Raw genomic sequence first — 15,541 nt, forward strand, 5'->3', positions numbered from 1 at the left:
GTCCATGTGCTGTCTCCCAAAAACCAGTCGGGGGAAAGGCAGAGAGGGGTGTGCTCTGCCAGCTCCAGGTCTTAAGACCTTAGAAACCCGGTCTCTTCCAAAAGTTGAGGGAGTTTCCATTCCTAGAGCTCAGCCCTGAAGTCTCGCTGGTTCAATTCCTCTCAATGACGCATCTAAAAGATGCAGTGCAGGTGGGCAAGGGCTCCACAGCTGCACAGCACAGCATCTAAGGGACAGCTCTTATTGAGCCGGCAGGTGTAACTGCTTCCCGAGGAGCTGTGCAGCCATAAAGGCATTCCAAAGCACCTCTTGCTCTTACATGAACGCATCACTGGCCTCATCTCACTGCCGTGCTTAATTCCCAGTGCTGACAGGTCTGTCCGGCTGCTCTGCCTAGAGAACCAGCATTTGTTTCAGGCACGTGTCCTGAACGAGCCACTTCGTTTCAGCAAGTTTAGCATCAGTGAGAGCTCCCTGCCCCAGCAAGTCTACCGAGCACCTGTGTGCTCTTACATCCCCGCACCACGCCGTGCTGCTCAGCGAGTCCAGCGCAGCTCTGCAGCACCCGGGGGACTACAGAACACGCGCCAGCGGTGAGCTGAGCTCGTTCTTCAGGTCCTGCTCCGGGCTGTGCCCTTCTCACATCCCACGCACCGAGCCCGGCCGGGCCACCGCTCGGTTCTTCCTTGGAGGAGAAAGCGGCCAGAGATGCCGCCGCAGGAGCCGTGAGAAAACCGGGCAGAGATGCGCGCTCGGCTTTCAAGAAGCGCCAGCAGCTCGGAATCGGCCTGGAGACAGCGATGCTGGGGAAGCCGGAGACGCCGCACGTCTCGGCGCGGCTCCCGCAGGAGCGCTGCCGCTCGACGGCGTCGCCACGGCGACGGCGCCTCAGCGCCTCAGCGCCTCAGCGCCTCGGCGCCGGTCCGTCGCTACGGCGCCGCGCCGTCCCCGCCGAGTGACGTCATCACGCCGCGACCCGAGGAGGCGGCCGTGCGGAAGCGGGGCGGGGCGCCTCGGGGCTCCGGGCGCCGCCTCGGCTCCTACAGGTGGGTGTTCGGGGGGCGCCGCGGCGGGGGGGCCGCGTGCCGCTCTGCCTCGGCCCCGCGGGGTCTCCGTGCTGCTCGGGGCTTCCCTCGGCGGGGGCGGCTGCCCTGCGTCTCGCCGCCTCCCCCACCCCGTGTCTTTCGCTGCCCTCCCCCCCTCCCCCTGCCGCTGATCGCCCACCCCCCCCGTCCCTCTGTGCGTCCCCCGGGGTTACACCCCCCCCCCCGCCCCCCTCCCTTCCAGTTCCCCCGTTCTGATCGCCGTAGTCCTCTTCCACCCCTCCCCTCTGTGCCTCCCCCATTCTGATCCCCGGGTCGTCCCCCCCCCCGATCCCTCATCCCCCCCCAGTCCCCCGTTCTGATCCCTGGTGTCCCCCCACCCTCCCACCGGTCTCCCCATTCTGTTCCCTAGAGTCCCCCCCCTTTCCCAGTCTCCTCTATCTGACCCCCGAACCCCCTCTCCTCCCCCCGGTGCCCCTCCCCTCCACTTCCCCCATTCTGATCCCCAGAGTCTCCTACCACCCCCCATTCCCCTCGATTTGACCCCCAGGGTCCCGTGTCCTCCCTTCTCCTCCCACCTCCTGGCCCCTTTTTCTGACCCCTAGAGTCCCCTGTACCCCCGGTGCGCTCCTCCCTGACCCCTGCAGTCATTCCCTCATTTTGACCTCCAATCCCCCTCAGCCAGACCCCATAGAAGCCTCGCACAACCCCTGGCTCTTCCCTCCCACCCCTCCATCCACCCCCAGATGCTCTTCCTGCTTTGTAGAAATTCTGTTCACCCCTTTCCCCCCCACAAGCCACTAAGTTTCCCCCCAGACTCTTTTTCGACCCCATAGACATCCCACTCTCCTCTTCTCCCCCCCACTATTTCCCTAAGGTGTCCCCCAGACTCCCCTTCCACCCCATAGAAGCCCCCCACAACCCTCCAGATTTCCTCTGCCACCCCTTCTCCATTCCTAGACCCCTTTTCCTCCCAACAGAGACCCAACTCACCCCTTTTTTCCCCCACACAACCCCCCGTCCACTCCCAGACCCCCCTTTCTGCCCTACAAAAGCCCCCTTTCCACCCCTCAAGTTCCCCTGCACAACGTACCCCTCCATCCCCAGGACCCTTTCCACTCACAGAAGTCTCGTTCTGCTCTTTTCCCCCTCACAACCCCCGCTCTCCATCCTCAGAGCCCCTTTCCACGCCATAGAAGCCCTCCACAATCCCTCAGTTTCCCCTTCCAACCTTTCTCCACCTCCAGACCCTCTTTCCACCTCACCGGAGCCCCACTCACACCTTTCCCCCCATAGATTCCCCACGAGCCACCCCCTATATAGCCCTGGAGGCATGCAGAAGAATCTGGAGATGTTGTAGAGGGGTTTGGGGCATCCAGTTGGTCCCCAGGTGGGTCCAAGGTGTCCTTGGATTCATACAGAAGGATCAGGAGATGTCCCAGAGGGATCCTGAGGGTGTCCAGGGGGTCCCAAGAATGGTCCTGGGGGGCCCTGGAAGGATCTGGAAGCTCCCAGGATGGGTCCAGGAGCTCCGAGGAGCCACTGGGATGATCTGGAGATGTCCCAGTAGAGTCTGGTAGGGTCCAGAGAGTCCTCGTGTGGGTCTGAGTGGTCCTGGAGTCATCCCGTCATCAGACACATCTCTGGGGATGTCCCAGAGAGGACTTGGAGGGTCCAGGGGGTCCTCAAATTGATGCAGGGGGTCCTTGGACTCATCCAGAAGGGTCTGCAGACGTCCCAGAATGATCCTGTGGAATGTGGGGGGGTCCTCAGGTGGGTTCAGAGGGTCCTATTGTCTTCTGGAAGGGTCTGGAGATGTCCCATGGGTGTCTTGGGGTCCCCACGGGTTCCTGGAGTCCTCCAGAGGTCTCCAAAGGGGATTTTGAGGACAACCTCACATAGTAACACACTCTTTGTCCCCCGTGGGATTGCCCCCAAAAATGTCTGTTTCCGTTGAAATCAATACTCTGTCACTTTTCTTTTTTTTTTTTTTTTTGCCACTTCCTTTCAGAAATGGATGGTTCCCACCAATCCCTGTGCAAAGCCCCATGGAAACAACTCCCCCCAGGGCCACCGGGTGACACCAAACAACCGCCTGTCCCCGAAGTTCTCACTGTCACCGTAACCGTGGAACCTGGGGCCGTACCAACGTACCTCGAGAGCCCCATCAGCGTCCTACAGCTCCTGGACGCTGTCACCTGGCTGTCCATGTCTGTCCCCCCTGCCATGGTGGCACAACTTCAGCACGGTGCCATCCTCATTGAAGAGGTGATGAGGAGGGGTACAGGGAGGGGGGCTGGGGACAGTCAGGGGACACGTGGGGTCTGGTGCAGGTGTGACATGGGCTCGCTGGTGTCACCATCGTTGGGTGTCACCTTCACTGGATGCCATTGGGTGTCACTGAGTGTCACTGTCTTCAGGTGACGCCGTGACACAGGATGCCCTCGATGTGGAACAGCCGTGACGCAGTGTCCCCATCCCTGGCTGTCACTGTTGTTACCGTCATCTGGTGTCACCATCACTTGTGCGTCACCATCTAACGGGTGACACCATTGCCTGCACTCTGACCATCACATGGGGGCAGGCACAGGCGGCACCACGTTGTCACCATGCTGTCACTGAGCCTCTCACTGTTGTTTGTCACCCCTCCAGACCTGCCTACCGCAGGATCCGGTGACACCGGAGTCCTCTGGTGCTGTCACCATCGTCTGCCATGAGGACGGGGACACGCACGGTGGTGACCTCTGTGCCACCACCAGAGGGGACTGTGTGACACCAGCGTGGCACAGCCGTGATGCGGTGTCATCACCGTTGGGCGTCACTCCTGGCAGCTGGCGCCGGGTGTCACCGTCATGCAGAGGGAACAAAAAAAGCCCTGGGGACATTGAGCCGAAGCTGGGGACACCGTGACCACCTGGAGGACTTCCCGGGGAAGTGGGAACACCACATGACAATGTCACACCACCAAAACTGGGGACATCCCTGTGTCACACCCCAAAGCTTGGGACACCTTCATGGCACCCTGGTGGTGTCATATCCTAGAGTTGTGAACACCCCCCAGAGTTTGGGGCAGCCCTCTGGAGACGCCACAGAAAACATTGTTCCCATGGGGCGGGGTTGACACCCCTCACTTTTCTAATTAAGGTTTATTTTTGATCATGGGGGTTGGGGGATGTCCTCCCCATGTAAGTGATAAAGGGCAGAGGAGCGGCTGTGGGGCTCCATGTGTCACACTGGGGGTAAACTCTGGGGACAGAGGTCACTGCAGCATCCTGGCCCCATCGCCCCTATGGCCCCATAACCACTACAGCCCCATCTCGTAGCCATCCCTCGTCCGTATCCCACAACTTTATCCCATCCCATATCCATCATATCCACCCCACAGCCATCTCAAACCCATCCCGTATCCATACCCCCACATCCTATCCCCATCCCTAACCCTATATCCATATCCATTCCGAATCCTTATCCCCACACGCATCCCATGTCCATTCCATCTACTTATCCCATGCCACTATCATCCCAATCCCATCCCGCGTCCCTATTTCATCCCCAATCCATCCCACCTTCTTCAGTGTTGGTCCCACGTCCATCCCAAGCCCATCCCATATGTATTCCATTTTCCTATCTCCCATTCCATATCCACCCCATATCCATATCCCCACACCCCAACCCTACATTTCACATCCCAATGCACATCCAACATCCCAACCCCAGCTCCCAAGCCCAGTTCCAAACTTCGCTCCCAACCGCACATCCCAACCCCATCTCCCACCTGTCAATCCCAGTCCCATCTCCCACCCCCATAGCAGTAGGGCGCACCCCGAGGCCCCGCCCCCTGCCCGCGCTCCTCCCACCAACAGCGCCGCGCCACGCCGCACCGCCCCCGGGCTGTCATTGGTCAGGTGCCGGTCCGTCCGGCCCCCGGGCTGTCATTGGTCAGGTGCCGGTCCCTCCCGCACTCGGGCTCTCGTTGGTCAGCGGCAGCGCCGCCGGCTCCGATTGGCTGAGGCGCGGCGCGCGGGAGCGGCCGTTAACAGCCGGCTCAGAGCTCTTCTCCCCTCAGGCGGCGGCGCTCCCGCAGCCCGGGCCGCCCCGCACCGCCGCTGCGCGCCGGAGCGGTCCGGGCAGCACCGAGACGGAACCGCGGCACGACGGGAGCGGTACTGAGCACAGCAGAGCCGGAGCCGGGAGGGACGGAGAGCGGCACCGGGACAGGGAAGGAAGCCTGCTGGGCTGAGGGGCTGGGAAGGCGGGGGGGGGATAGGGAGGCAGGCGGGGCTGCAGCGGCTGTGGTATCGGGGTACATGGGGCGATAGGGGTGGGTACAGCGGGATTTAGGGCAGCAGAGGGCTGTGAGGGGGTAACGGGGGGACACGGTGCTATAGGGAGCATTGGGGGGTGGGAGGGGCTGGGGAGAGCTACGGGGAGGGATTTAGGGGGCTGGGGGAGGAGAAGCAGCTGAGCCCAAAGGTAAGAGGAGCTCCTTGGGGTTTTTTGTGGGCTTGAAGCAAAGCTGAGAAGCCGTGCCCGGGAGGAGGTGTGGGCAGCTCCAGGCCACCTTGCTGTCTCCCCAGGAGATGCGGGCTGTGGGCTAGGCAGCGGGCAGGAGTGCTGGCCAGAAGCAAGCATCTCTTGGAGGAAGGCAAAGGGCGGAGGAGGTTGAAGGGGAGCTACCGGGCACGGGCTTGCTCAGCAAGGGGAGCAGAAGCCTGAAGGGCACGAGAGGGGAATAGAGAAGGGCAGGCAGTGGGCGTGAAGTTGTGAGCAGAGCTGAGAGGCACTTGGCAGAGCAGCAAGCAGAGCAGGCAAGTGTTGAGATTTGGTGTGAATAGCAGCAAAAGCCAAGAGCATGAAGAAGAAGGAAGTGAGGAGAAGGTAAGTGAAGGGCAGGCAGGTAATGGTAGGCTAAGGCAGGGGGAAGTGGAGGGGCAAGGGAGGTGAGGGTAAGGGAGAAAAGAGGGGATGGGAGAAGAGGAGGGGAGGGGGGGTTGAGGGGAGGGTTAAAGGAAAACTTATGATTAAAATCAGAAAAAAAAAAGAGAAAGAAAAAAGAGGAAAAAATGAGGAGAAAATTCAGAGGGAAAAAAAAACCGAAAAAAGATTAAAGGAAATGGGAAAAAGAGGAAAAAAAAGAGAAAAATAAAAAAGAAAACAAAGAAAAAAAGATGAAAAAATAGAAAAAGGAAAAAGGAAAAAGAAAGAGACAAAATAGAGAAAAGAAAAAAGAATATATAATAAAAATAAGAAGAAAAGATGAAAAGAGAAAACAGAAAAAAATGACAAAAAGAGCAAAAAAAGAAATTAAGAAAGATAAAAGAAAAAGAGTAATGAAAAAAGAAAAAATGTATTTAATGGAAAAAACAAAAAAGAAAAATGAAAAAGAAAAAAAATAAAAGGAGAAAAAAAAAGAAGAGAGAGAAAATAATATATGAAAAGAGGAAAAAGGACTAAAAGAAGAAAAGAGAAGAAAGGCAAAGAGAATAGAAGAAAAAAGCCAAGTAAAAAGTGAAGAATAAGAGCTAAGAAAAGAATGGCTGGCAAGAAATATGGAGAGAGCAATGCATAGCGTTGCAAAGGAAAGCAAGGCAAGGGAATCCAGAAGAATTCAGTGAAGAGCAGGAGAGGTAAGTTTGGCAGAAGGCAAGGGGGAAGGGGAGGGGAAAGGGAGAAAAGAGGGGGAAGGGGAGGGGAGGGGAGGGAAAGCGAAGGAGGGGAGGAGAGGGGAGAGGAGAGGAAGGAGAAAATGAGAGGTAGGGGTGAGGGGAGGGGAGAGTGGGTGGGGTGGGAGGGTTGAAGGGGAAATGTCACTGAAGAACCGGCTTCTGTTTGGGCATTAAAAGAGAAAAGTGAATCTCTGGATCTGCATGAAGCAGTCAAAACAACACTGAAGTGATTTTCTTTCTCCTTTGACAGCGTCTCTGTCTCTTTAATGTCCCCTCCCAGCCGAGCCATTCCCCATTTCCGTGCTGTCCATGTGACATCAGTGGTCTCCTGCTGCTCTAGATGCCTGGGAATCCTCCCCAGCACGACAGCACACACAGCAAGCCCAGGGGGAAGCTGGCCCTGGTGGCGGAACAGATGTGCATCGTGGGGACGTGGGGTCACAACGCCCCGCCTGGTGCCGTGAGCTCACAATGCTCAGCGTGTGCCCCAGGCGTTCTGTGCCGCCCAGCAGCACTCGCTGTGGCTGCAGCGGTGGTGGTGGCAGCATGGCACGAGTGTGGGGGGCCACGGCCCCTGCCCGCCTTGCTCTCCTCCTCCTCCTCATGGCCATATGTTCCCAGGAGACTTGTGCTGCTCCGTGGCGAGCGCCAGCAGCAGGTGGGTGGGCAGAGATGGGGCCAAAACCGAGTGGCGGCGAGGGCGAGAGCTCCGGGCTCTTGTCCCCGTGTGCTGCCCTGGGGCTGCCTTCCGTGGGGGTGTTGGGATGGGGGGACAGGCAGCAGCGCAGGAGCCGGGCGAGGGCGTGAGGAAGCAGTGCTCTGCAGGGCTGGCTCCAGCCGTGCCGGGCCGTGGCTCTGCTGCTGGCTGAGCACGCTCTTCGCCCGGGGGTGACCGAGGGGGAGCTCAGAAGATGTGTGCTGGGAAAAGCGGGAGCATTTCTGCTCCGGCTTCCCGGTGCTCCCCATAGATGAATCCTGGTTCCCAGCAGAGACCCCCGGCTGGAGCCCAGATGGCTTCAGGTGTCTTTACTTGGTGTGCTCGTCCACACAGTCCCGGAGCGCTGTCGCACATGGCCTGGAGAGCTTCGGGGAGCTGCCCAGTGCCAGGCTCCAGGTCACCCTGTAGCTTTGGCAGTCACGGCCTGAGTCTGCCATCCCATTAGCTGAGCCCTCCCCCATCACTAAGGGAGGAGATGACAACATGCCATGGGAACATCCCTCTTCTGTTCTTGATTCTAGATGATGGTGCTCCATATGCAGACGGTCGGGCGATGACTACTTTTGTGCCTCAGGGGAAACCCAGAGGTAAGTTGTGAGTGTCTGCTTCCTTGAAGGCAGAAAAGTTCGTGCCGTCATAGTTTATTTGGGTACTCAGGAACCTCCAAGGGTCTTTCAAGTCTCTTTGTGCCTCAAAGGCTGTACACAGATCAGTCCTGAGTATTTCTTTATTTGGAGAGTTGTCACGTATCTGTGGGAAGGCAGCCCTTGCCACTTTTTGGAGGAGAGAACCTCTACGTTTGCTGTTTGGGCCATGTCATTCCCTGACCTGCAGCCAGTCCTCGCAGGTCACTGCAGAAAAAAACCCCAGGCCCCAAGGTGCAGTGGAAGCTCTCCTCACTTGTGTCTGATCACCTCTGTGCCTGCAGGTCCTCTTGGTGAATTACCAGAGCCGAATCCTGGTCCTGAGCCTGGGCTGGATGCCAGGGGTAAGTCACCAGCCTTCATCTCACGCTCTCTGCTCACATGTGGTTGTGGTAGTTCAGGAAGGCTTCAGCGTTTCGCTGCCCGGTGATTTCTACTCCACAAGAAGCCTGGGTGCCAGCCAACTGCCCACCTCTCCAGCTTGGCAACTTTCGACCCAAGTCTGGGTGCCACGTCGTCAGCTGAGCCCCTTCCAGTCACTGCAGGTCCCTAAGGAAGAGAGAGATCACAACACACCATGGCAATGTTTCTCCTTACAGCTGCGCCTGTAAGCAGTGTCTTGCCAAAGGCTCAGCATAATCTGCTCCATAAGCCTCCGATGGGCTATCCCAAAGGAAAGGGCCTTTAGATCTTCCCTTCCCCTTGCAGCCCCTTCCCTTCTGCAGACAGTTCCACACATGGTTCCTTCTTGGACTGGCACGGTGCTGCTGCAGGCACCCAGCAGCTATTTGCCAGCTGCTGCTGTGTAGCAGGGAGAGAAGAGCGCTGTGGAGCAAACCTGGCATTGCAGTCTGAACAAGTACCTGGCCATGTCTGACAGGAGCTGCTCTGTGTTTGTGTACAGGTGCGGGTGGAGTCGAATGGTCTCCAGCTTCCCAGCTGAGCTCCAGGACAGAAGCCCCAGCAACTCGTATTGGTATGCCATGAGTTTTGCTTCCTTTGAGAGATGCCAGCTCACAGTCCTGCTGTCAGCCAGGCATGTCTGCAGGTGTGAGTGAGAATGCACAGCTGCATGTGCGTGCCCTGTCCTCACACGATCCCCTGGCACCATCTGCTCTTCAGTGATGCTCTTGTGCAGCTGTGTAGATTGCAGTGTGTGGTGGGAAGTTCTCCTCATGCTTTGGGTGCAGAATTGCTTCCAGGGAAGGCTGTGCCAAATCCTCGGCCGCTTCCTGTGCTGGAGCCCCACAAGCATCCCAGGGTGGCTGTTGTCTTTGTTGACTTCACCGAAGAGACCGCTCAGTTCAATGCTTTGTTTCTCTGAGATTTATCTTAATGCTTTCTGTTAAGGTCCTGGCGGATGGAAAGTGGCATGGATAGATGGAAAATATTCCAAGAGACTGTCCCATTTATTGATGAGAATCATGAAGAAGGAAGCACGTGGTGAGTGTATTTCTGTCTGTACCCTGATTAAACAGATCCACACGCTCTCCTTCTGCTCTAGTGAGATTTAGTCAGACAACTACCCAGCCTCAGGAGGCGGGGGTGGGCGAGTGCAAAAGGAGTCTTAGAGCGTGATGGAGAAGAAGGAGCAAATCCATGGCCCAGGAAGGTCTGGACCGTGGCAGAGCCAGAGTGTAAACAAAGCTGAGAGGCCAAAAAGAGGTTCCAGAGTGCCTTGATGTGCAGCGCCTTAGGGAGTTCCCTTTGCTTGGCTGGAATCAGGGAAGCATTGCAGCCCGAGGATTTTCACGTGTTCCTGGAGGCCAACAAAATGCAAGACAACATTTTTGGCCATGTCAGACCTCTTGTGAGACTGCCAGTAGGGCACGAGACACAGCAGTGCGCACATTGTTCCTCCAGGTGTGGAAGATGAAGGACGTGCAAACACCACAGAAGATCAAGTGTTACTGAAGTGCTGCCTGGCACTGACTGCAGCTTTCCTGGTTTCCATGCTGGCAGCCATGATAACGTTCTGTCTGCTTATCCGGCGATGGAGGCAGAGAAACCAGTGAGTTGTTGTTCACCCCCACCCCCATCCTGCCCAACTCTTTACTGTGCGGCTGCTGTGAGCCCGGAGGCACTTGTAGTTCCAGCAGCACAGAGGCCGGTTAGTTGTTGGCTAACGTGGTCTGAGATTTACGCTATCAGATGTTTGAATTGGCACGGCCGTTCCTGCAGCCCATTCTTAGTGCTGGGCCTGAAACAGGCTCTTTGCCTTTGAGGAAGGAGAGCAGGGGCTCTCCTGTGCCCTCAGCACATTCCTCTCTCCGCAGGCGCCTCGCTGCAGCTGATGGAGCCCAGCACGATGTCCGCGGCCACAGTTTGCCCTCGTCCTGCTCTCCTCAAGGGGCCTGGCAGATGGACATGATGCCAACGGCCGTGACCACCTGCCCAGCGGCCGGATGGCACCACCAGGGCGGCCCCTGCCAGACCTGACAGCAGCCAGGCTCAGCTGCCCCCGCCTCGGGCCCCACAGCCCACCAGCCCAGGCTCTGCAGCCCGGGGGGCATTAACACCACCCCCCGTCCCCCACCGCCATCTTTCAGGGGACGGGAGGAACCCCCTTGGCTTGGAAACTTGTGCTCATCGGCCGGCACCCAAACAACGGCACCCTGGCGGATGAGCAACAGGCCCAGCAGCCCCCCAGCCGCCCTGGGCATCAAGACCCCCCCCCCGTCCCCCATCACCATCCTTCGGGGGTCGGGAGCGGTCCCTCAGGGTGTCAGCCTGGCGGCAGCCACATCCTCGGGGAAGCTTGAGAGGCCTGGCAGCCCCCAGCACCACCTCTGCCTTCGCTCTCCCCTCCAGCATCCATCAGGGGATGGAAGCGAGCCCAGCAGAGCGTAGACTTGGGGACACTGTCCAGCCGACAGACAAGCGCTGCCTGGGGGAAGCCAACTGGCCCAGCAGCCCCCCGTCCCCTGGGCATCATCACCACCCTCCCACTCCCCTCCACCATCCTTCAGGAGGTGCGAGTGGCCCCCGTAGGTCGTCAGTTCGGGGTCATTATCCAACAGCCAGTTTGGGGCCATTATCCAAGACCCCAAAAACCACCCAGAATGCCAGGGGGAAGCATATCAGGCCCTGCAGCCCCCAGCCCTCCCAGCAACACCTCTGCCCTCCCACTCCTCTCCACCATCCATCAAGAGGTGGGAGCGGCCCCCTCAGGGGGGGCATCACGTAACACCTGTCAAACCACTGCCTGGGGGAAGTATGACAGGCACAGCGGCCCCCTGACCCCCGCCCCTTCCTCCCCCAGCATCACTTCTGCCCTCCCACTTCTCCACCATCAGTCAGGAGCTGGGAGCACCCCGTGTGTGGGTTTGGGGGCATCATCTGACAGCCAGAGAACCACAGCTGGCATCAACCGGGGCTTTCCAGCCTGTGCTGTGCCAATAAATAGAAAGTACCATCACAGTTGTCCACGCTGTACTGTTGTCATGGTCCACTGCCAGACCTTGTGTGCCACTTGGCATTGGCAGACAGCCACAGGTCGTGTGGGAATGGCTTTGAACTCCAAGAGTGGGAACTGAGGTCGATGTGTAGAGGAAATCCCTCCCCCAGAGGCAGCGAGGCCCTGGCCCAGGCTGCCCAGAGGCTGCGGGTGCCCTACGTCCCGGCTCGGGCAGGGGACAAGGGTGGCAGTTCATTATGCAAAAGCATCAGTGCTTCTGCGTGAGCTTTACCGGACAGCAGGCAATCATTTGCTCTGCAATAGGAACCAAGCAAGAACTATGAGCACATTTCCTGCCTCCTCTACTTCATTTTGCTTTGTGGGCTGGGCCGAGAATCTGAAAGTGGAGAGAGATGGGAGGAAGGCAGTGCTGCAAGCCTCGTATGCCTGCTGTCACTGCTCGCTCTGTGACTGCAGTCGCCTTAGCAGAGGCACAGTCCGTTGTGCTGCCAGCAGTGCCCAGCTGCCATGACAGCACCCTGCAGCTCCTCTCCAGCACCTGCCCTAGGCCACTGATTTCTCAGCATCCTCCAGGAGGTGCAACATTCCCCTGTTTCCTCTCAGCTCTCAGCACTGCTGCACTCCTCAGGAGCTGTGGCCACAACCAAAGCAGCCGTCAGTCAGTCGGCTGTAAAAGCATCCCGGTCCTCTGCAAGAGGACACAGTGCTCCTCTTCTGACAGCTTCCCTCAGCAGCCCAGCGCTGAAATGCTTTGTGGGGTTCCTTTGAGCAAGCTGCTGAGGACAGAGGCAGTCACATCAGCTGCCTGTACATTTACTGGGAGCTGTTTTTATGTTCATCCCTGGTCAACAGCACAGAGGGTTCTTTCTTTAACATCCTTATCATACCTTTTTAACTGTTTTCTAAAAAAGTTTTCAGCACTACAAATGATGATTTTTAAAACATCTGTATGGAATATAGATATTCCAAATGAATTAAAATAAAGAGGAAGGGAGGAAGGAAGGAGGATGAAGGCAGGAAGGGAGGAAGGAAGCAAGGAAGGCAGGAAGGCAGGAAGGAAGGGAGGAAGGAAGCAAGGAAGGCAGGAAGGCAGGAAGGCAGGAAGCAAGGAAGGCAGGAAGGCAGGAATGCAGGAAACAAGAAGCTGCTTCCTTCAAAAGTCAGAGTATTCTGACAAGGAGAAAACAGCAGAACTAAGCTTGCCATCACCACATCATTGCCATCAGGGCCCAAACTAAGGCAGCCAGCTGACCAGGGAAGAACATCCATTAGAGACTGTCTTCAAGCACGGTCACAGAATGTTTTTGTTATACTGAAGACTAAAGGACATCACTTCAGATTGACATCAGGGAGGAGACGGGGTAAAACTCCCCGCTGGCCCACACTGCAGGACCTGCTGCATGTTTTTCTGCACAGCTGCCATTTCTGAATGTGGAAAGAGGCAGTAAAACATACCTGGAAAGGGTTGAGAAGTCAGAGTCTCCGTAGCTACAGGAAGACGTTGGATGCCTTCTTTCTGTGGGAACCTCTGTGGAAAAGTGCTTTTAGGCAGCTTAAATCTCTGCCTTCTGACACAAGAGCAGAATGGAGCCAGGAATGTATTCTTACTTCCATAATAGCAGCGTCAGAAGGAAACACCCTGAGACTTCTTGTAGGGGTGTCCATGTGCTGTCTCCCAAAAACCAGTCGGGGGAAAGGCAGAGAGGGGTGTGCTCTGCCAGCTCCAGGTCTTAAGACCTTAGAAACCCGGTCTCTTCCAAAAGTTGAGGGAGTTTCCATTCCTAGAGCTCAGCCCTGAAGTCTCGCTGGTTCAATTCCTCTCAATGACGCATCTAAAAGATGCAGTGCAGGTGGGCAAGGGCTCCACAGCTGCACAGCACAGCATCTAAGGGACAGCTCTTATTGAGCCGGCAGGTGTAACTGCTTCCCGAGGAGCTGTGCAGCCATAAAGGCATTCCAAAGCACCTCTTGCTCTTACATGAACGCATCACTGGCCTCATCTCACTGCCGTGCTTAATTCCCAGTGCTGACAGGTCTGTCCGGCTGCTCTGCCTAGAGAACCAGCATTTGTTTCAGGCACGTGTCCTGAACGAGCCACTTCGTTTCAGCAAGTTTAGCATCAGTGAGAGCTCCCTGCCCCAGCAAGTCTACCGAGCACCTGTGTGCTCTTACATCCCCGCACCACGCCGTGCTGCTCAGCGAGTCCAGCGCAGCTCTGCAGCACCCGGGGGACTACAGAACACGCGCCAGCGGTGAGCTGAGCTCGTTCTTCAGGTCCTGCTCCGGGCTGTGCCCTTCTCACATCCCACGCACCGAGCCCGGCCGGGCCACCGCTCGGTTCTTCCTTGGAGGAGAAAGCGGCCAGAGATGCCGCCGCAGGAGCCGTGAGAAAACCGGGCAGAGATGCGCGCTCGGCTTTCAAGAAGCGCCAGCAGCTCGGAATCGGCCTGGAGACAGCGATGCTGGGGAAGCCGGAGACGCCGCACGTCTCGGCGCGGCTCCCGCAGGAGCGCTGCCGCTCGACGGCGTCGCCACGGCGACGGCGCCTCAGCGCCTCAGCGCCTCAGCGCCTCGGCGCCGGTCCGTCGCTACGGCGCCGCGCCGTCCCCGCCGAGTGACGTCATCACGCCGCGACCCGAGGAGGCGGCCGTGCGGAAGCGGGGCGGGGCGCCTCGGGGCTCCGGGCGCCGCCTCGGCTCCTACAGGTGGGTGTTCGGGGGGCGCCGCGGCGGGGGGGCCGCGTGCCGCTCTGCCTCGGCCCCGCGGGGTCTCCGTGCTGCTCGGGGCTTCCCTCGGCGGGGGCGGCTGCCCTGCGTCTCGCCGCCTCCCCCACCCCGTGTCTTTCGCTGCCCTCCCCCCCTCCCCCTGCCGCTGATCGCCCACCCCCCCCGTCCCTCTGTGCGCCCCCCGGGGTTACACCCCCCCCACCCCCCTCCCTTCCAGTTCCCCCGTTCTGATCGCCGTAGTCCTCTTCCACCCCTATAAAAATAAAACAGTATCCCATCTCGCTGGAAGGGAGGAGAGGCCTAAAGCCAGAAATAGAAAGACTCATAAGGCAAGGGTTATTGGGACCCTGTATGTCCCCATTCCATACTCCCATATTGCCGGTTAAAAAGCCTAATGGCACGTATCGCCTGGTACATGACTTGCGAGAAATAAATAAAAGAACCATTTCTCGCTTCCCTGTAGTTGCTAATCCTTACACCCTGTTGAGCAAATTAGGCCCTGAAAATTTATGGTATAGTGTAATTGATTTAAAAGATGCATTCTGGGCCTGCCCCCTAGATGAGTCTTGCCGGGATTATTTTGCCTTCGAATGGGAAGACCCGGACACAGGGAGGAAACAACAGTTGAGGTGGACAGTATTACCACAGGGCTTTACCGAATCCCCAAATTTATTCGGGCAGGCCCTAGAACAGATTTTACAAGAATATCAACCAGCTCCAGAAATCACCCTTATCCAGTATGTGGATGACTTGCTAATTGCAGGAAAAGAGGAGGAACGGGTTAGAGAAGAAAGTATCAAACTTCTCAGTTTTCTAGGGTTAAAAGGCCTCAAAGTTTCAAAGACAAAATTACAGTTTGTAGAAGAAGAAGTCAGGTATTTAGGTCACTATATTAATAAAGGGGAAAAGAAGATAGATCAAGAAAAAATAAAAGGGATATTATCCTTGCCACCTCCCCAAAGTAAAAGACAGATAAGACAAATATTGGGGCTAGTAGGATATTGTAGGCAATGGATTGAGAACTACAGTAGGAAGGTAAAATTTTTATATCAAAAGTTAACCCCAGAGGGATGGGTAACTTGGGGCGAAGATGATGAAAGGAAGTGGCAGGCATTGCGAGAAGATCTAATCAATGCCCCTGTTTTGAGCCTTCCTGATCTTAAGAGACCTTTCTATTTGTTTATCAATGTAGATGACGGGACAGCCTATGGGGTCTTGACCCAGGAATGGGCTGGGAAGAAAAAGCCTATAGGGTACTTTTCAAAACTATTAGACCCAGTGAGTAGCGGATGGCCCACTTGTCTGCAGGCAATAGTGGGATGTGCT

At 57.1% G+C, this 15,541-nt stretch overlaps 2 protein-coding genes across 7 annotated transcripts in view; one reads left to right on the plus strand and one right to left on the minus strand.

Annotated features, from left to right (window-relative positions):
• The window catches only part of LOC116243432 (uncharacterized), a 284,197-nt gene that overhangs the window by 137,338 nt on the left and 131,318 nt on the right, over positions 1-15,541 (minus strand). The window lies entirely within an intron of this gene.
• LOC149913266 (uncharacterized) lies at positions 6,092-12,006 on the plus strand. 3 transcript variants are annotated; one of them, XM_090130246.1, is made up of 8 exons: positions 6,092-6,670; positions 6,960-7,367; positions 7,949-8,014; positions 8,356-8,415; positions 8,976-9,047; positions 9,422-9,514; positions 9,935-10,082; positions 10,348-12,006. In XM_090130246.1, the coding sequence occupies exons 2-8, from the start codon at positions 7,181-7,183 to the stop codon at positions 10,508-10,510; spliced, it is 789 nt and encodes a 262-aa protein (XP_089986372.1). In that variant the 5' UTR covers positions 6,092-6,670; positions 6,960-7,180; the 3' UTR covers positions 10,511-12,006. The 3 variants fall into 3 exon arrangements, with proteins under 3 accessions (XP_089986372.1, XP_089986374.1, XP_089986373.1); XM_090130248.1 differs by having other exon boundaries at positions 6,990-7,367; XM_090130247.1 differs by having other exon boundaries at positions 6,092-7,367.

The sequence above is a fragment of the Phasianus colchicus genome, chromosome 39 (genome assembly GCF_987193195.1).
Source record: "Phasianus colchicus chromosome 39, bPhaCol1.hap1.1, whole genome shotgun sequence".
Lineage (NCBI taxonomy): Eukaryota > Metazoa > Chordata > Aves > Galliformes > Phasianidae > Phasianus > Phasianus colchicus.